At 37.4% G+C, this 18,164-nt stretch overlaps 2 protein-coding genes across 3 annotated transcripts in view; both read left to right on the top strand.

Annotated features, from left to right (window-relative positions):
• Positions 1-8,301, top strand: part of slc35c2 (solute carrier family 35 member C2) — a 13,682-nt gene extending 5,381 nt beyond the window's left edge. The window contains exons 6-10 of the mRNA XM_023273428.3: positions 2,014-2,182; positions 3,525-3,608; positions 4,443-4,618; positions 6,370-6,499; positions 7,031-8,301. Coding sequence (XP_023129196.1) covers positions 2,014-2,182; positions 3,525-3,608; positions 4,443-4,618; positions 6,370-6,499; positions 7,031-7,164 — 693 coding nt within the window. The 3' untranslated portion in view covers positions 7,165-8,301. The remainder of the gene's footprint in view (positions 1-2,013; positions 2,183-3,524; positions 3,609-4,442; positions 4,619-6,369; positions 6,500-7,030) is intronic.
• A 1,207-nt stretch (positions 8,302-9,508) lies between these two features.
• Positions 9,509-18,164, top strand: part of LOC111570579 (collagen alpha-1(XX) chain) — a 59,479-nt gene continuing 50,823 nt past the window's right edge. For both annotated transcript variants that reach the window (XM_023273427.3, XM_023273426.3), the window contains exons 1-3: positions 9,509-9,662; positions 13,332-13,437; positions 17,911-18,015. In XM_023273427.3, coding sequence (XP_023129195.2) covers positions 13,341-13,437; positions 17,911-18,015 — 202 coding nt within the window. In that variant the 5' untranslated portion in view covers positions 9,509-9,662; positions 13,332-13,340. The remainder of the gene's footprint in view (positions 9,663-13,331; positions 13,438-17,910; positions 18,016-18,164) is intronic.

Below are 18,164 nucleotides of genomic sequence, written 5' to 3'. Positions count from 1 at the left end.
CAGCTCAGATTTTGTACAAGTCATATGTTGATCACATGATTCCAGATCTGAAGCAGTTTTAATAGTGAACGATGCAGTTCTGTTGTCTTCACCGTTTTATTAGTTCTGCTATACAGACAGAACTGAGAGTGATTCTCACACAGACCACATCCATGCAAGAGGAAATACTATTTGTCTGTTTTACTACAGTTTACTATCATAGAAAACTAACACAAAATCCAGCAAAGCCAGGTTTAAGCTAACATGTGGTTGTTGTAGAAAAATATTAATTATTGTACCTATTTATTTTTTTTTTTTAAATGAAAATTAGATTACAGATAATAACGGGTAAAATCACGGAAGAAAGTATTAATAAACATTTTTTAAAAATGCAAATACCATCAAGAATCGGTACTTTTACAAATAGTAGTAATTTTCTTTCCAAAGTTTGATCGTAAAATGAAGTTTTTTTAAAAACTGTATTCAGACCAACCAAAAATGCAATTATTTTACAGATATTTGTTGTTATCTGAAAGAAAAATATGTATATTAAAGTTTGTAAAAAGGTATTGTTTAATTGTTCAGGTTAAAAAAAAAGGTCAAAATTGTAAATAATGTCCACATAAACAATCTGATTTTTTTTTTACAAACAGTATTTCCTTTTATTATGATGTATGAATATAAAATTACCTTTATGTCTGAAACATATATAATTATTTTGCAGATATTTGCCATTGATTTCACTGTTTTTGCAATTTATGACTGTTATGGTGGCTTTATAAATAGGTGCAGGGAAGTTAAGTTGTTACAGCATCATGGATATTCAATAATAATAATAATAAATAAAATAAAATAAAATATGACAAAATAAAATTAAAATAAAATTTGCTTAAAAAATAAAGTGAAATAAGGTGAAAATATATAAAATATAATTTAGAATCTAATTTCAGTGACATCATTTTTTATTTTATTGTTTTTTATAAAACTACAGTGATATCTGAAAAATATCATTATCTTGCAGACATTTGCCATTATTTTCAATGTATTTACAGTTTATGGCTGTTGCAGTGTTACTCTGTTTATTAACGTATTTTTTCTGGCGCCCTCGCTGCCACATTTTTATCGTTTTGTCTGTTTTACCAGACCGTACTGTCTTAGAAAAAGAAGAACACAAAGTTTGATACTTTTTAGAAACCGTCTGGTGGCTGGAGCATAAAAAGTGATATTTCTAATAAGAGAAAACTTCTGTAGCAGCAGCGACGGCGTGTTCAGAATCAGATAGACTGTATATTAATCGGTAAACTGGAACCATTTACACTAATTAAATGACAGAATACTTTACATCTGTGAGTACATTCATGGGAGAACTGAACTGATGAAGCTGTGTGAACTAAATAAAAGCTGTAATGAGTGTTAATAGCTCATTATTATGGAACCGTTCCCTTGTACCCAGCAGTCAATATTCATTTATTTCAGTTGATTTCATCCTTTTTTCTTCCAGTATCTGTTCTGAAATTAAAGCTTGCGTCAACAGATTTTTGTCCAGTTTTTTTTTTCATTGATGGAGACAGGAAAAAAAGGACTAAATATTTCTTATACACTTAAAAAATGTAAAGAAAAAACAGACCGAACAGGAACAGAAAACAACATTCTACCTGCTGAGCAAAATACATACTAGCATTGTTAGCATGTTAGCATTTAGCTCCAAGCTCTGCAGGGTGGAAGTTCAGTCTCGGTGCTACTGTCATGCCCAAAGAAATGCTCTTTATTTGACTTTTTCTGGATTTGTGAATATTTTCTGAACAAACACAATATGACTGGAATGTCAGTGTCTTGACATGAATCACATTCATATGAAAAAGGACATGTTTTACTGCAGAGAAGTATTTTTCACCCAGCACTCTCCCTTTTAGCTGCCCTCTATTTATGCCATCATTTTTTAATTTTATTTGTGAACTTCTTCTCTGTCTTTATAGCTTATAAAGATTTTTCTCATCTCGTCATTCACTTTTTTTCTCCCTCCTTTCCGTCCAGAATCCATTCCTGATCCTGGTGGTCCTGCTGATCTCCAGCGGTCTGTTCATGTTTACGTTCAAGTCGACCCAGTTCAACCTGGAGGGCTTCGTCATGGTGCTGCTGGCCTCCTTCATCGGAGGGATCCGCTGGACCCTCACTCAGGTCCTCATGCAGAAAGCAGAGCTGGGTACGTGTTGAAAAACAATGATGATGGAGAAGGAGGAGGACGAGGAGGACGAGGAGGAGAGGGAGAAGAAGAAAAAGGAGAAGAAGGGGGAGAAGGAAGAGAAGAAGGAGAAGGAGGAGAGGGAGGGAGAAAAAGGAGAAGGAGAAGAGTGAAAGGGAGACGAAGGAGAAAAGGAAGAAGATGGAGAGTGAGAAGGAGAGAGAGAAGAATGAGAGCGAAAAGTCTCTGACTTTTAGTCTAGCAGCTGTTGTTCATGCCCGAGTCACTCAGAATTTCTTAGTTGTGCCAAAGAATGCAGAATTTTTAGTTTTTTACAGAGATTATTTTTGATGAATTTTTTAAATAAGACATACTGAATAAAGTGATTTTAATGAAATATCCTAATTTTAAGTTCAGATTTGGTTCTTTTTTCTTCTGTGAAGTTTAAAATCTGATGATTATTTCTGTTTATAAAGTGTTGAGCTCTGATAAATGGTGTCATTTTTCAAACAACAACCTGCCCGTCAAAGCTGCTTAAAGGGTTAATATCACCTCAGTCCCAACATAAATTAAACATACAGTGAGGGAAATAAGCATTTGATCCTTTGCATACTTCATAATTTGTGGTCTCTATAATTTTAATAGCAGGTTTGTTTTAACTATAAGAGACAGAATATCAATTAAAACATCCAGAAAACACATTATTTTACAGGTATGAAGTAATTTCCAGTTGATAGTGTGTTTTTCTGGATTTTTTTTTGTTGATTTTGTCTCTTCAGTTAACGTGCACCTTTTATTAAAATTAAAAGCTGCTCATTTATCAACATTTTTTTTGTATAAAATATGCAGTTAATAAAATGCTTATTTTCCTCACTGTGTGTTCAATTCACTGCTTGGACTGAGGTGATATTAACCATATAAACCCCAGGACCCATTTGTAGCTCTGACAGGCTTGTCGTCTTTTAAAAAAATGACACAACGCTGTGAAAACATACAGAATCATCAGATTTTCAGCGGTACAAATAGCCAAATTAAATCTACACTTAAAATCAGGATGTTTCATCATAATTGCTTTTTTCTTTATGTCTTATTAGCACAAATTCACCAAAAATAAACTGTTTGCACGAACCAGATTCTGTACAAAAAAACCAACTGAAAATTCAGCATCCCTGAGCAACTGTTGCATGTGACTGAAATCGTGAACTATGGAGGGGATCTGATGTTTATTTTAATCATTGTACAGCTAACAGAAGAATGAGATGTGAATGGCACTAGGCAGTACATCGATGTTTGCATTCATGTTTCGTCAGCACAAAGAGATGGATTTTAGAAGGCTGAAACTAATTCTTCTACTTTCTTTCAGGCCTTCAGAACCCGATAGATGCCATGTACCACCTACAACCTCTCATGTTCCTCGGCCTCTTTCCCCTCTTCCTGTATAACGAAGGTCTGTGATGTCTTCAGCTCAGTCGCTCATCTTTTCTATTCAATTTTATTTATACAGTGCAGATTCACAATATTTAATGGTTCAAAAGTTTAGGGTCACTTATGTCCTTTTTTAAAAGACAAGCATTTTTTTTCAATGAAGATAACATTAAATGAATGATAAATCCAGTGTAGACATTGTTAATGTGGTAAATGACTATTGTAGCTGGAAACAGCTGATTTTTAATGGAATATCTCCATAGAGGTACAGAGGAACATTTCCAGCAACCATCACTCCTGTGTTCTAATGCTACATTGTGTTAGCTAATGGTGTTGAAAGGCTCATTGATGATTAGAAAACCCTTGTTCAGTTATGTTAGCACATGAATAAAAGTGTGGTGACCCCAAACTTTTGAACACTAGTGAAGGTCATCTCACAGCGCTTAGCATAGTAAGGTACAGACTGTATGAATTACATACAGAAAACAGAGAAAACTCAACCAGCCAATTTTGCCTTTGGATTCGCTATGAGCGACGGTGGGAAGGAACCCAAGGAGATTCCAATTATATGAACACATCAATCATCAATATGTCGGAGCTTCACTTTATCTTTTCCATTATTCTGTGATCCACATCTACAAATAAACCATCGCAGGTTCAGGCAGGCTCAGCAGTGTGATCTACTGCGTGCTGAAGCTTTAGAAATCGTCTTTACACAAGCTACACAAGTTATTACACTTAAAATATGAGCCCTTAAAGCGAACCACGGAAACCACCGTACTTGCTTAATTGCATTATTTCGTCCTATAAACGCTGCCAGTGTTATAAATCCTGTTTATCTCCTCTCCGCCTCCAGGGCTGAGCCTCAGTACCTCAGAGAAGTTATTCCGGGTGACAGAACTTTCTCCTCTGCTGTATTCCCTCTTCACGCTGAGCATCGGTGGCTTGCTGGCCTTCGGTTTGGGCTTCTCGGAGTTCCTGCTCGTCTCCAGAACCTCCAGCCTCACTTTGTCCATATCAGGAATCTTTAAGGTACTTTTTTAAACTCTGTGTGTGGTTTGTTGTGAACCAGTCGGTCCGAGTTAGAGACACCACTGAGTTACTTAATGAGCTTTTGGTGCTTATTGTCGGTCAACCAAAAAAAAAAGACAAAAAATCATTACCTTGATGACAAAAGTATCCTAGTGTGTGTCATTACAACCTTTTCAGCTTCCAAATTTAACACAAAGTGATCAGTTGAACCTTTAATAAAACAACAGATTTTCTCAAATTGCAAATATCACAGAACATTCTTAATCTAATGTTCATGTGCTCAAGGTGTAGAGTCCTTCTGTGGCCAGAGAGTCATCAAAATAAACAGTGTCTGCTTGGCTGTACTTAAATTAACATTTAGAGGAGTTACTCCAAATGTTACCATGGACATAGAACCAGCTGTAGAAAGAAGCTTTAAATATTAAATCCTAGAAATGAAACGTGACAAAGTGACAAAGACATCAATCTCAAATTGAACAGCAGTGTTTCGAAGACAGTCAGAGGATTAACAGATTCATTGAGTAGCTACATGTTGCTTCTCATCCGATATCTGCTCTCCAGTGTAATATCGTCCTCCAATCCAAGGCTGCAACGTTAGAAATATTAAGTAAATGTGTTTTTTGTCTAGAACAGAATCTATGAAAGATGGACAGGAAGGAAAATGTTCAAAATGAAAGGCCACAAAGCTTCAAAGTATAGAATAGAAAGAATAGAAAACCTTTATCGTCATTATACAAAGTACAATGAAATTTAAAGAGCTGATCCCTAAGCGTACCAACAATAAACCATATACGCTGTAAAACAAGAAAACACGATAAAAACACAACTATAGTAGCAGCAGTAATATATATACATATTCTGAGTGGTAGTTAAATATTGCACCGAAGTGAGGTGGTTATTATTGCAGAGTCTCGGCGGAGTTCTGTGACGATTGGTGTTGGTTTGTTCGTCTGTCCGTCTGTCTGTTAGCAACATTACTCAAAAACAGACTAATGGATTTGGATGAAATTTTCAGGGAAGGTCAGAAATGACACAAGGAACACATGATTAGATTTTGGCAGTGATGCGGCTTATAGCAGCACGGCGTCACTGTAACTATGACAACAAGTGAACACAACGTCAGCTGCCTGCTGATGATCACATGATCGCAATCCTGCTACAAATCCATCGCTGTGGACTTATCGGGACTTCTCCGTTGGAAATGATACAAGGAACAATTGCTTAAATTGTTTCCAAGTCCCATCAATTCCTGCTGCCTGCTACATATTTAGGTCACGTGATTCTGTATCCGTACATAACGTACACATGTATAACACACGCCTGTGCTCAGCCCAAGGCCATTTTGTTTGTGTGTACATCTATATTAAATAGACACATTCTATATTGACGTGATTTCTGATCATCAATAACTAATAAACAAATACTGCATTTTTTAAAAATATGCTGCATTTCTGACAATGCCATATGGGGGAATGAACAGCCTTGGCAGAGTACTGCGCTCTGAGTGTATTTCATGTTCACAGAAAGTGACAATATCTGTAAAAATGTACTTGATGAATGTTAAATCTACAGTATTTGATCTCTTAAAATGTAGAAGATTGTGGTTTAGCTGCCATCTAATTGGACAAACTCTAAAAGGTCAGCCGTTCTGCTCCATTGTCTGCAGTTTTCATCTGTCCAGCATCTTCAGTTTTTTATTGTGCTTGTCCAGAACCATCTAGTAAACACTTTCCTACATTGTTTCCCTGCAGGAGGTGTGCACTCTGCTGCTGGCTGCGTCTCTGATGGGAGACAGAATGAACGCAGTTAACTGGCTGGGATTTGCAGTGTGTCTGTCTGGCATTTCACTGCATGTGGGACTCAAGACATATTATTCCAAAAGTAAGTGTTTTGTAATGTAGTTGGAATCAGCTGATAGACGGTCAGATGTTTTGTACATAATTTCAACAAATATAAAAGAAAAACAAGCCTCCAGATATTTTAATATGTATGTATGTGTATATATATATATATATATATATACACACACACACACACACACACACACACACACACACACACACACACACACATATATATACACATATAAACTAGAAACAAAATGACAAAAAAATGAGACAAAAAACAACAAAAACAAGACAAAATATTACAAAAATGAGACACAAAACAACAAAAGAACCATGACCAATCTAGTATTTTACTTTATCATCAAAACAACTTGTAATGGTCTAGAAATGATTTTAAATTTCTAGTTTTGCAAATTTACAAACTGCAGCTGATAGTCGTCCCGTGGGCCGGTTTTGTCCACGTTTGACATGTTTAATAGAGCCGCTAATGTCACTTTGTAAAACCAGCAGCATAAAAGAGAAGGCTTTCCGAAGGGACGATAACGTTTGTGATGTTCTCCACCAGATAAAGGCCCGTCTTTAAGGCACCTCAACACCAAGAGCCCCGAGCTGGAGCTGCCTCTACTGCGTCAGAACGGAGATAAAGGCGACGACTCGGCCGCTGACGAAGACGAGGAACAAGAAATCACCCTGCACTGATACCACAGGACCACGTCTTCCTACACAACAGTGATATCAGAGGAGCGTCTTCAGAGTGTTTAAAAGCCGGGAACACTGCCACAACAAACAGAGGAAATCCTCTATTTCTTTCCCGAGGCCAGGGCCTCCTGTCGGCTCTACATTAACTGTGACACAAAATGATGATGTTTCGCCTTCGGGGAGGTTCAAAATGTAGCCGATACCTGCCAGTGTCAAGTATGATGTATGGAGAGAGTGTTTCAGCTTTAACAGGATATTTCTGACACTTGGGCCATCTTTCTTTGCCAACTTGCCACATTGGAAATATGTTAGTTTAGTTTTACATGTTAGGAAACTGAAGGGTGTCGCAGATTTATCATGTGTAGAGAAGAGGAACTAGCTAAGAGTTAGCCGACTGACAACTGTGGAAGAATGTAGCACGATTCCCAGTAGCGTTGTTTTGTGTGAAATCAGGAATAATAGATGGAAAATATACTTCTTCTGATTGCTGTTTTTGCTGCTGACATCTTTGTGTTATCAAATCCAGTTTAATAGAGCTGCAGCCAAGCATTATTATTCTTCTAATCAGTAAATCTGCAGGTTACTTTCTTTCCTAATGGATTAATTTGTTTGGTCTAAAAGTTTCCTGAAGCCTTAAGGTTAATTCAAAAACGTGATTAATTTTCTATTTTTGACTACCAACTAAGTGACCATTTCAGACATTTACAGAATCATTACAAAGTTCGGATTGATGTCAGGTTTTATGCCGTAAAGTCCCCACGAAGTTGATTTTATAATGTGTGTCTTAATGCTGTGACATTTAACAATATGGTTGTTTTTAATCAAATTTGCTTCTCATGTTGGGAAGTCTGGAACATTCGATGATTGCATGTAATCGGTTGCATCGTTTGAGGCTTTTTCATCGAGCGTCCAGAAGTTGGTGTGCAGAGACCTTAATGTGCCTTATTAACAGCAGCCGCCTCTCTCAAGAGCTATTTTCAGAATCCATTCAGTCCGAGTCAGTGGTTGTGTAGCCGGATCACTTGAGTTTAAAGCCATTTCTGAGAGGGGTGAAGTGTTTTTTCTGTCATGTTTTTCTGTGAAATGCAGCGTTGTTGCACTACTCTGAGAAATAAAGTGACAAAGAAGAAAAACAAATGGCAGGTTTTTCATTTTAAAATGGATGTTTAGACTGTTTAGAGTCTAAATCCCACAGCAGGACAACCGTCACACACTTCAAAACATCCTCTAGTTCAGGTTCCACATTCAGCCCATTTTGATCTCCAGTGACCAGTAAATCACAGCATAATAACCTATAAATAACCACACCTTAAAAATTCTCCCTTTCTTTTAGTGCAAAAAAGTACATTCTGAAAATGCTCACATTTAAGATACAGCCTGCAATTTCTTCAAAAAAATAAGTTCAATTTCAACAATATTATGCCTCAGTTTATCATTCACACATGATAACTTCCAGATTACAGTGTATCTACAAAGACACTAAACATTCACTCAATTTTTACATTGACTTTTTTGCATGAAGTTACTTTTGTAATGTTGAATACAATCTTTTTTCTTTTTTTTTAATCCCCCTATGGTTGTTGTCACTTGTGGCATTGTGGCGTTTCGAGCTGCATTTTAAGTTTTTTTTTATACAGTAACTGGACAAAGGAGTGTTTGGTCACACTATGTGATCATTGTTCTAACTGCTTGTGGGATGTTGTCAAGTTGGTGGACATTTTGGGGGGACTGGATCACGTTTTCGGACTTCCAGAGCATCATGTGGCAGAATGTTGACAAATAGTGGAGCTGTGGACATTCAAGCCCTAACCGACATGTTATCGTTATCTTTGTTTGGTCATCTGGCTTCATGTTATTGTAATAAAGTTGTATTTTAAGACTTATTATAGTCACTGATAAAAGGAGTGTCTGTAGTCTGGTCTAGGGTTGGATTATTTGAGATAGACAGGGACATCCAAGGTAGCTCCTGGAGTTCATATGTGTTACAGTTTAGAAAAATAAGGAAAGTAATGTGGAAACTAATGTGCAAATCGTGCTGGTGGACAATTTGTCAAGAGTTCTAAAATTTTTTGTGCATAATTGGCTCAATTTACCACCTCTGATAACAGAAATAAGAGTTTCCACCTTTTCTCCAAGTCAGAGAAGAAGACAGTGTGGACCCTTTTCTGCATAATTTTATCAGATTACATTCTGGAGACCCCAAAGTTAAACGTTCCCACTGAGGGCAGGTGTAGTTGGATCAGTTCTAGGTGCATTACTGGCCTCTGTGAGTGGAGTCTAGGTTTTTTTTGTGTTTTTTTTTAATAGCATTCTTGGGAGCACCACGCCCATGCTGCAGCAGGAGGGCCTGGCTTCTCGGATTTCAGCCTCAGATACGACCTGATGCGGGGAACTGGCTGCGCACACTTTAGCGGAACTTTGCTCTTGTTGACATCCCGCCTCTGGAATGCTGTCCGGAGTCTGTCGGAAGGAATAACCTGGACTCAGCGGACCGCCAGGTAAGAGCTCACCTGGATCACCCCAGAACATGGCGCAGTGGCGGATCACGGGTTCTCTCCTGGTTCTTTCCTGGTTTTCTCCTGGTTCCTGAGCTGATCCACCCGAACAGAATCTATTGTTAGAAACGGCACCTGGAGCAACCAAAAAACTGCACCAACATCTGCTGTAAATGTCTTTAACTAAACTTTTATCAGCTCTGCAGCAACATGTGCGTCGCTTTGCACCGCGGAGCTGCTAAAAACATCCAAAACAACTCATTATTATTCAGTTAAATAACCAGGAATGATAAATGAATGCATGTTAAGAATTGTAGCAGCAAATAAATGTGACCTTAGTGGGAGTTCTGTTACATCAATCATTATTTTACTGCTAACTGAGGAGTAAGTGTCCATGGAACATCACTGTCAGTGTGCAATATGTGACAGTTTAAAGTCAGATTTGTGCAAACAAAAGTGCAGAAATGCAGCTTTTTTAGACACTCACCACAAAAATCTGCAAACTTGAAGTTAAAATGCCAACAGCCACATTAAGACTGAGCTCAGAAATTCACTTCTATTTAGAAATCTTTAGTTTTTTCTGATGTAGTTTCATTAAAAGCCCACCTGAGTGCCTAACAGGTGGAGCTGGAGCTGGAGTTGGAGATGTTTTGTGGAGGTGTGATTTTTCCCTGGTGAGATCACTACAGGGGCAATAAAGACATCAGTAAATGAATGATGACTTGAGGTTAGCTGCAGTGTGGGAAACTCCTCATGTATGGTCTGCAGGAAAAAACACCGACACTCAGTGTAGGAATAGAAAATCTTTCACATAATGCCCACAAATTATAATTTTTTTCCTGTTCATGGATAAAAAATAACAAATTTTATATCATTTAGCACAAACATTCAAATATCACTGAAATGTGGGCTAAAATTAATTCAAAAATTGCAGGTTCAATGCTTCATTTTTCTCCGTTACCTAACTTAATTAGTTGCACCCAAAAACTGAAAGACAAAGAGGAACCTCTTCATGCTCTCAGGCATTGCATAACAATAGCCATCCTTTCCTCTCTGTCTAACAGGCAGCCAGGTATGCATGACATGCTACTCGAGCATAACCTCGGACCGGGCAACAGTCGGGCAAGCAGGCACAAGTGAAACATTAGAAAACACACAAAAAGAGCGGTGTAGTCACGTCACGCTGCACATGATGGCTGTATATCAGGTGGTCTGAAGAAAGGCTTCAGGCAGCCTGGAAATATCTCCTCTGTGGCGGCCTGTCTGGTCCTGAGGTGAAGCAAGAGCCAAGATCACCGGAAAATATGACTCAGTGCAGAATTAAGTTCATTTAACATTTAAAAGACATGGATGTTTAGTGTAATCTTTAAAAAAAAATCAATCTGTAAGACCAGTGTGACGTATATTCTATGTTGTGACATGACAATGTGTGAACTACACTATTTTTTTGCACTTATTAGTGGTAAGAAATGGCAGCTTCAACATTTCCAAAGCACCTGATTCAGCTTTTATTGTGCATTATTTCTGCTACTGAGAATATAAACTACCGTTGAAAAGTTTGGGGTCACTTAGAAATGTGCTTATTTTTAAAAGAAAAATACTTTCCCATGAAGATGACATTAAATGTTATTTAATATTCTAGCTGGAAACAGCTGATTTTTAATGGAATATCTCCATAGGGGTACAGAGGAACATTTCCAGCAACCATCACTCCTGTGTTCTAATGCTACATTGTGTTAGCTAATGGTGTTGAAAGGCTCATTGATGATTAGAAAACCCTTGTGCAGTTATGTTAGCACATGAATAAAAGTGGGAGTTTTCATGGAAAACATGAAATTGTCTGTGTGACACCAAACAGTAGTGTATTCTACGTTCTACATTTCACTTGATTGAGCTTTTATGTTGCATTATTTCTATTACTTCCATTATCTATACACCGCTTAATCCTCACTAGGGTCGCGGGGGGGCTGGAGTCTATCCCAGCTGACTCAGGTGAAGGCAGGGGACACCCTAGACAGGTCACCAGTCTGTCACAGGGCTACATACAGAGACAAACAATCACTCTCACATTCACACCTACGGGCAATTTAGAATGATCAATTAACCTCAGCATATTTTTGGACTGTGGGAGGAAGCCGGAGTACCCGGAGAAAACCCACGCATGCACAGGGAGAACATGCAAACTCCATGCAGAAAGATCCCGGGAAAGCCGGGACGCGAACCAGGGACCTTCTTGCTGCAAGGCGAAAGTGCTAACCACTACACCACTGTGCAGCCCTATTTCTATTACTGAAAATATAAATAATAAGCACAAGAAAACAGGTGACAAGTGTTGGACTCGTTCTTCTTTTTTGACTGTTTTTTCCTGTTCTTTCGGAAGCAGTGAATGGAAATTAATGGTGCACTGCTGCCACGCTTCAATGGCGATTTCATTCGTGCCACATCTTAATCACAGTAATTAGTGATGAGTCACACCCATGTATGAATCATACGCCCAAATTTATGCGTTAACTTGATGCTGGAGAGACAGAAAAATAGAAAAACATGTCTTGTGTGCCTGTTGATGTTCATCCTTTACCAACCAGCTCTACTTACTCGCCTCCTGGATGGTCACAGGTCTGCAAACTGCTTTGTTCAGCCTGAGTTTGTTGAACAAAGTTCTTATTCACAAAGAATAAAGGTCCGTTTTTGCACTTGTTTGCCTCCTACACAATTGCGTTCCTGCACTTTCTCTTTCAAATTTGCTGAATTCCAAAATATAATTAGCAAATATTGTTGTTTAAAATTTCACAAAAAGTGAACTGTGGTCAATGAATGTCTGAACGCACTCCCCGATGCAGATGTGCTGCCGTGGTGTGAGCGTTCTGAGGTTTAAATGGTGTTAAGTGTTGGCCTTCTCACACAGAGGCGTGCTGGTTTTATGGCCCTTTAAGTGCTGCATGGTTTGTTAATATTACAGCCCTGTGTGTCATTAGTTTGAGGGTCTGTTAGCAGGGACAAGCACCAACGCATCTGCAGTCTGAGTCAGAAACACAAGAGTTCCCATGGGAAAACATGGACAGATGCATGTGAACTGCCCACAGCTGATGTAGTGTTCACTTGTTTTCATAGTTACAGTGATGCCGTGCCACTATCTCGCAGTGATACAGAAATCTTTAACAAATCCGTGGATATAAGCTGCATCACTGCCAAAATCTAATCACTTGGTCCTTGTGTCATTTCTGACCTTCCCTGAAAGTTTCCTCCAAATCTTTTTGTTGGTTTTTGAGTAATGTTGCTAACAGACAGACAGACGGACAGACAGACAAATGTACGCCCATCGTCACAGAACTCTGCCGTTCCTTGGTGGAGTAATAACAAAAACAGTGCAAATAAAACATATCCTAAAAAGAATAAATCTGTTCAAAAATGCACAACGTTAGCTTATTTATTGAGTCTGTAAAGCTAATTTCAAGATTATTGAAATCATTACTCCATCATTAAAATAACTTACTGCTCATTAATTGACTTTAGTTAACAGGATGCAGCCTCCTTGTGTTGTCTGGTTGGTTCTGACTTTGTTGTTTGAGCGATCTAATGCAGATTCCTCTTACTCGGCTCTTCTGAATAAGTTCATTTATTGTTCATATGGAAGCAAATGAAGAGAAAAATTGTGGTTTTTTGTGTTTCTAGGCTCCACTCATGTCTCCTCCCCTCCGTGGTTCATCTCCATCTGTCTGGCTAATGCTGTGCTACCTGCTCGGGGTCCTGCTGCTGTCCTCAGGGGTCCATGGCCAAGGTAGTGATGTCTGACCATTTAACCATTTATTTAATTTATTTATCACAGTCACAGAAACTGCTGGAGATGATGGTGAAGTTCCCATAGCATCCTCACAGGGCCTTGACTGGCTCCTCACAAATCGCTGGATAGGTAGCTAGCTAGCTGTGTCCCAAAAGATAGAATTATTTATTTTACTTTTCAATAACAACTAATGTTAGCAGGGAGTGGTGTGAGATGTTCGGAACAGTAAGGGACAATAATTGTGAGCATTGTAACAAGTGTATTCTATTTTTTTTGCAAAGGACGGAAAACATTAGAATAGCTAGCTTGTTAGCTTCCTGTATCCTAACAGAAAATGTTTTACCACAACCATTTTCATTTTCCAACCTCTAGGCCTGTTATTGATAGGTTTCTAACAAATTATGTACACTATTATCTAATACAGTAACACAAAATATTACAATATTAAAAAAAATTACAATCAGTCAAAAAGACTAACTAGCTGACTTAATTTAATGGCATGCTATATTAGCTTGATGTCGCTCTACCTAGCTGACTTGAAATCTTTGCTACCGTCATCTAAACATTAATAGAAAACATTTTACCATAAACATTACAGTACAAAATGTAATTTTCAAAACTGTAGCCTTGCAAATGTTAGATTTATGATCAATTATGTTCACTGTCATCTGATACAGTGACATAAAAGCCAACCAACAGTAAAAAAAATGCAGTATTATATGTTTTCAAATCAATTAGCTGACTTCATGCAAGCTAATAATCTTATGCTATATAAGCTTGCTGTAGCATTAGGTAGCTAGCTTAAATTCTGTGCTAATGCCAGCTAAACAATCCTGCTGATGTGTTATTATTTGTATGAATTGTTTAGCACAGTAATATAAAAGTTATCAGTTCAAAAGGCTAACTAGCTGATTATATGTTAAGTGAGTAACGGTATGCTGTACTGCTTGCTGTAGCGCTAGCTAGCTTCAATTCTTTGCTACTGTCAGCAAAGCATCCCTGTTGATGTGACATTATTTTTTATAAATTGTGTACAATATCATGTGACCCAGTAACATAATTGCCGACTAGCTAGAATATGGTAGTATGATCTGTCTAAAAGGCTAGCTAGCTGAGTTTAGGTTAAGCTAATAGCTGTATTAGCTTACTGTAAGTCTAGCAAGCTAGCTTTAACTCTTCGCTAAAGATGGCTAAACATCCCTGGTCATTTGCCTTTATGTGTATGTCATAAATCTAAATATCAATGATAATAAAGTAAAGTAATTATAACTTTTCTCCCATAGGTTCCTCAATTGTAATTTTTCTGGCAATAATCATAACCATATAACCATATATATATATATATATATATATATATATATATATATATATATATATATATATATATATATATATATATATATATATATATATATATAAAAAAAAAACCATTTATATAAAACAAAAAATAACGTCTATATGTGTTACTTAATATTTTTGCTGAAATTAAAGTTAGAACAACATGATTTAAGGTGAGCATCTCTCCCCATGTACCCTATGCTCTGTCTATGTTAGCATACAGTCCAGCGAGATGTTAGAAAGAGTAATTGTGAATGTTGTAAGTAGTGTATTCTTTTTTGAAAAGAGGAAAAAAATGCTAAAATTGTTAGCTTGTTAGCGTCTTGCATCCTAATAGAAAATGTTTAACCATAAACATTAGAATACAAAATGTATTGAATTATTTACACTATCATTTAATATAGTGACAAAAAAGCTAACCAACTGTAAAAACTATATTATGTCTTAAAATCAACTAGCTGACTTTATGATAGCTAATAAGGTTATGCTATATCAGCTTGCTATAGCATTAGCTGTCTTAAATTCTGCACCACTGTTGGCTAAACACCCCTGCTGATGTGATATTATTTTTTATAAATTGTGTACAATATCATGTGACACAGTAACATAATTGCTGACTAGCTAGAATGTGGTATTATGATCTGTCTAAAAGGCTAACTAGCTGAGTTTAGGTTAAGCTAATAGCGTTATGCTGTATTAGCTTACTGTAAGCCTAGCAAGCTAGCTTTAACTCTTCGCTATAGATGGCTAAACATCCCTGGTCATTCGGCTTTATCTGTTTGTCATAAATCTAAATATCAATGATAATAAAGTAAAGTTATAACTTAATCCTATATTAATTGGGCATAATCAAACTTTTCGTAAAATATCAAACATAATATTCAAATAATCTAATATTAATGTTGCAGTTAAAGTCAGAACAACATCTGAATTTGAGAAGAGATGATCTTATGCGCAAGTAGCAAGTTTGGATTTGTTGAAATTCTAAAAGATTATATTTTACAAGAAAATACACATTTTAAAACAGACAATCTACCACTCATTCTTTAATTAGTTAGCTCAGCTTCTTAATTAATTTGTATTTTCCAAAGCTTTACAAGAACAATGCATCACAGTGCCGTTTTATCATTCTGACCTACTTCTGAGATTTTCCCAATGTCTATATTTAATTCACAGTTACGTTCCTGCCACTTTTCATAAAAGAAACAATCAGCGAGACTCAAAAGCCTTATTATTTCAGCGCAGCGCTAAAAATGGTTGCTGCAACTGGCTGCTCTTAGCCCGTAAATCACGCGGTACAATACAGATGCTGTATTTGTCTGCGTATCTGGAAAACTTGTTGTTGTTAGTGGGTCTGTTAGACCTTGACCCTGCCTCTCTAAATCCCCGTCGGACTCTATCTGATCCTCTGCCAGGCTCCCACCAGATGAGGCCCCTGGTCCCTGAGTCCACACAAGCTAGCATACATACATGTAGTCAGAAAAGGATCTGCTGAGTGCCGAGGGTCACATGAAGACAAAGTTCTGTGATTCATGCCGTTCATGTCTTACTTGCTTCCGTTGCCCCCTCGTCCTCCGTCTATTACCCCAACACATGGCACATACAAAACCCAGTCACACTGTAACGCTGTGACGTTCCTCTGACATGACCTCCGACCCTGCTGTCCCCGACCAGCGTCCTGTTCCTGTTTCTGCAGTGGACCAGAGGACAGGGCTGGCTTTGATGGACGACCAGGCAGCTGGGCAGATGGACGGACGGAGGACGGGAGGATAGAAACATGAAAGACGCTGCTTGTTGGGAAACCCCTGCTGGAAATTATGTAGATGAAGTCGGAACAATAGATGGATTTGATTTGTGGAGAAGGAAGTTAGAGGGGTTAGACCGGCTGGTAGAATAAGAGGGACTGGAAGGTTTTACGGCCTCAGTCTTTAATGTTTAAAAAAATTCTGCATCTTATGACTCAGATCTGTGATTAGACAGAATGCATACGTTTTAAACCCCCTTTTTTTGTTTTTTTCATCCTTTCATCTGAAACAGTAGTTGTGAGTGTAAAAACGCTAAAATTGCTAGCTTATTAGCTTCTTGTGTCCTAATAGGAAATGTTTTACCTACAAAATGTTTAATTCAAAACTTGAGCCTTGTTAATGTTAGGTTTCTGATAAATTGTATTTGCTATTGTCTAATACAGTGACATAAAAGCCAACCAGTTGTAAAAAAAAAAAAAAAAAAAAAAAAAAAGGTTTTATCTGTCTAAAAGGCTAACTAGCTCACTTTAATAATGTTATGCTAAATTAGCTTGCTGTAGGTCTAGGTAGCTTGAATTCTTTGCTACTGTCTGCTAAACATCACTGTTCATTTGATATTTTTATGTCATGCATTTAAATATCAATATTTAAACTGCTTTGTTTGTTTTCATGCCTTTGTCTGGAACAGTAACTGTGACTGTTCTAAGAAGTGTAAGCTTTCATTGAAAGGAGAAAAAAAGACTAAAACTGCTAACTCATTAGCTTCTTAGATCCGACTAGAAAATGTTGTACTATAAGCATTAGAATATAAAATGTTTAATTCAGAACTTGAGCTTTGCTTAGCATTATGTGTCTAAAAGGCTAACTAGCGCCCTTTATTACAGTAATGTTGTGCTGTATTAGCTTGCTCTAGCTAGCTAGCTTGAATTCTTTGCTACTATCTGCTAAACATCACTGTTGATTTAATAATATTTTATGTCATGCATTTAAATATCAATGATTAAATTATTTTTGTTTGTTTTCATCCCTTTGTCTGGAACAGTAGTTGTGACTGTTCTAAGAAGTGTAAGCTTTTTTTGAAAGGAGAAAAAAAATGCTAAAATTGCTAGCTCGTTAGCTTCTTGTGTCCTAATATAAAATGCATTACCTACAAAATGTTTAATTCAGAACTTGAGCCTTGCTAAGTGTTATGTGTCTGAAAGGCTATCTAGCTCACTTTAATGTTATGCTATATTAGCTTGCTGTAGCTCTAGCTAGCTAGCCTGATCCTTTGCTACTGTCTGCTGAACATCACTGTTGATTTGATAATATTTTTATGCCATGCATTTAAATATCAATAATTACACCTCCTTTTTTTGTTTGTTTTCATCTCTCCGTCTGTGTGAAGGTCGCCTCAAACTGACGGTCTTGTCTGAAGACAGACTGCAGATGAAATGGAAGGAGGCCGACGGACCCGTTCAGGGCTACAAGGTCCGAGTGAGGCCGATCTCAGGTGAGGCTGAATCACACATGAATATTTAACATTAATGTGTAAATGTTTGTTGCTCCGGTCACATTTTTCCTCACCGTGGACTCATTTTTCATGACGGTATAAAGTCCTGCACCTCTATGAAAATAGAACAACCAGGACACAGAAATGTC

This window comes from Amphiprion ocellaris, chromosome 8 (genome assembly GCF_022539595.1).
Source record: "Amphiprion ocellaris isolate individual 3 ecotype Okinawa chromosome 8, ASM2253959v1, whole genome shotgun sequence".
Classification (NCBI taxonomy): domain Eukaryota; kingdom Metazoa; phylum Chordata; class Actinopteri; family Pomacentridae; genus Amphiprion; species Amphiprion ocellaris.
This window is presented reverse-complemented; position numbering and strand designations above follow the sequence as displayed.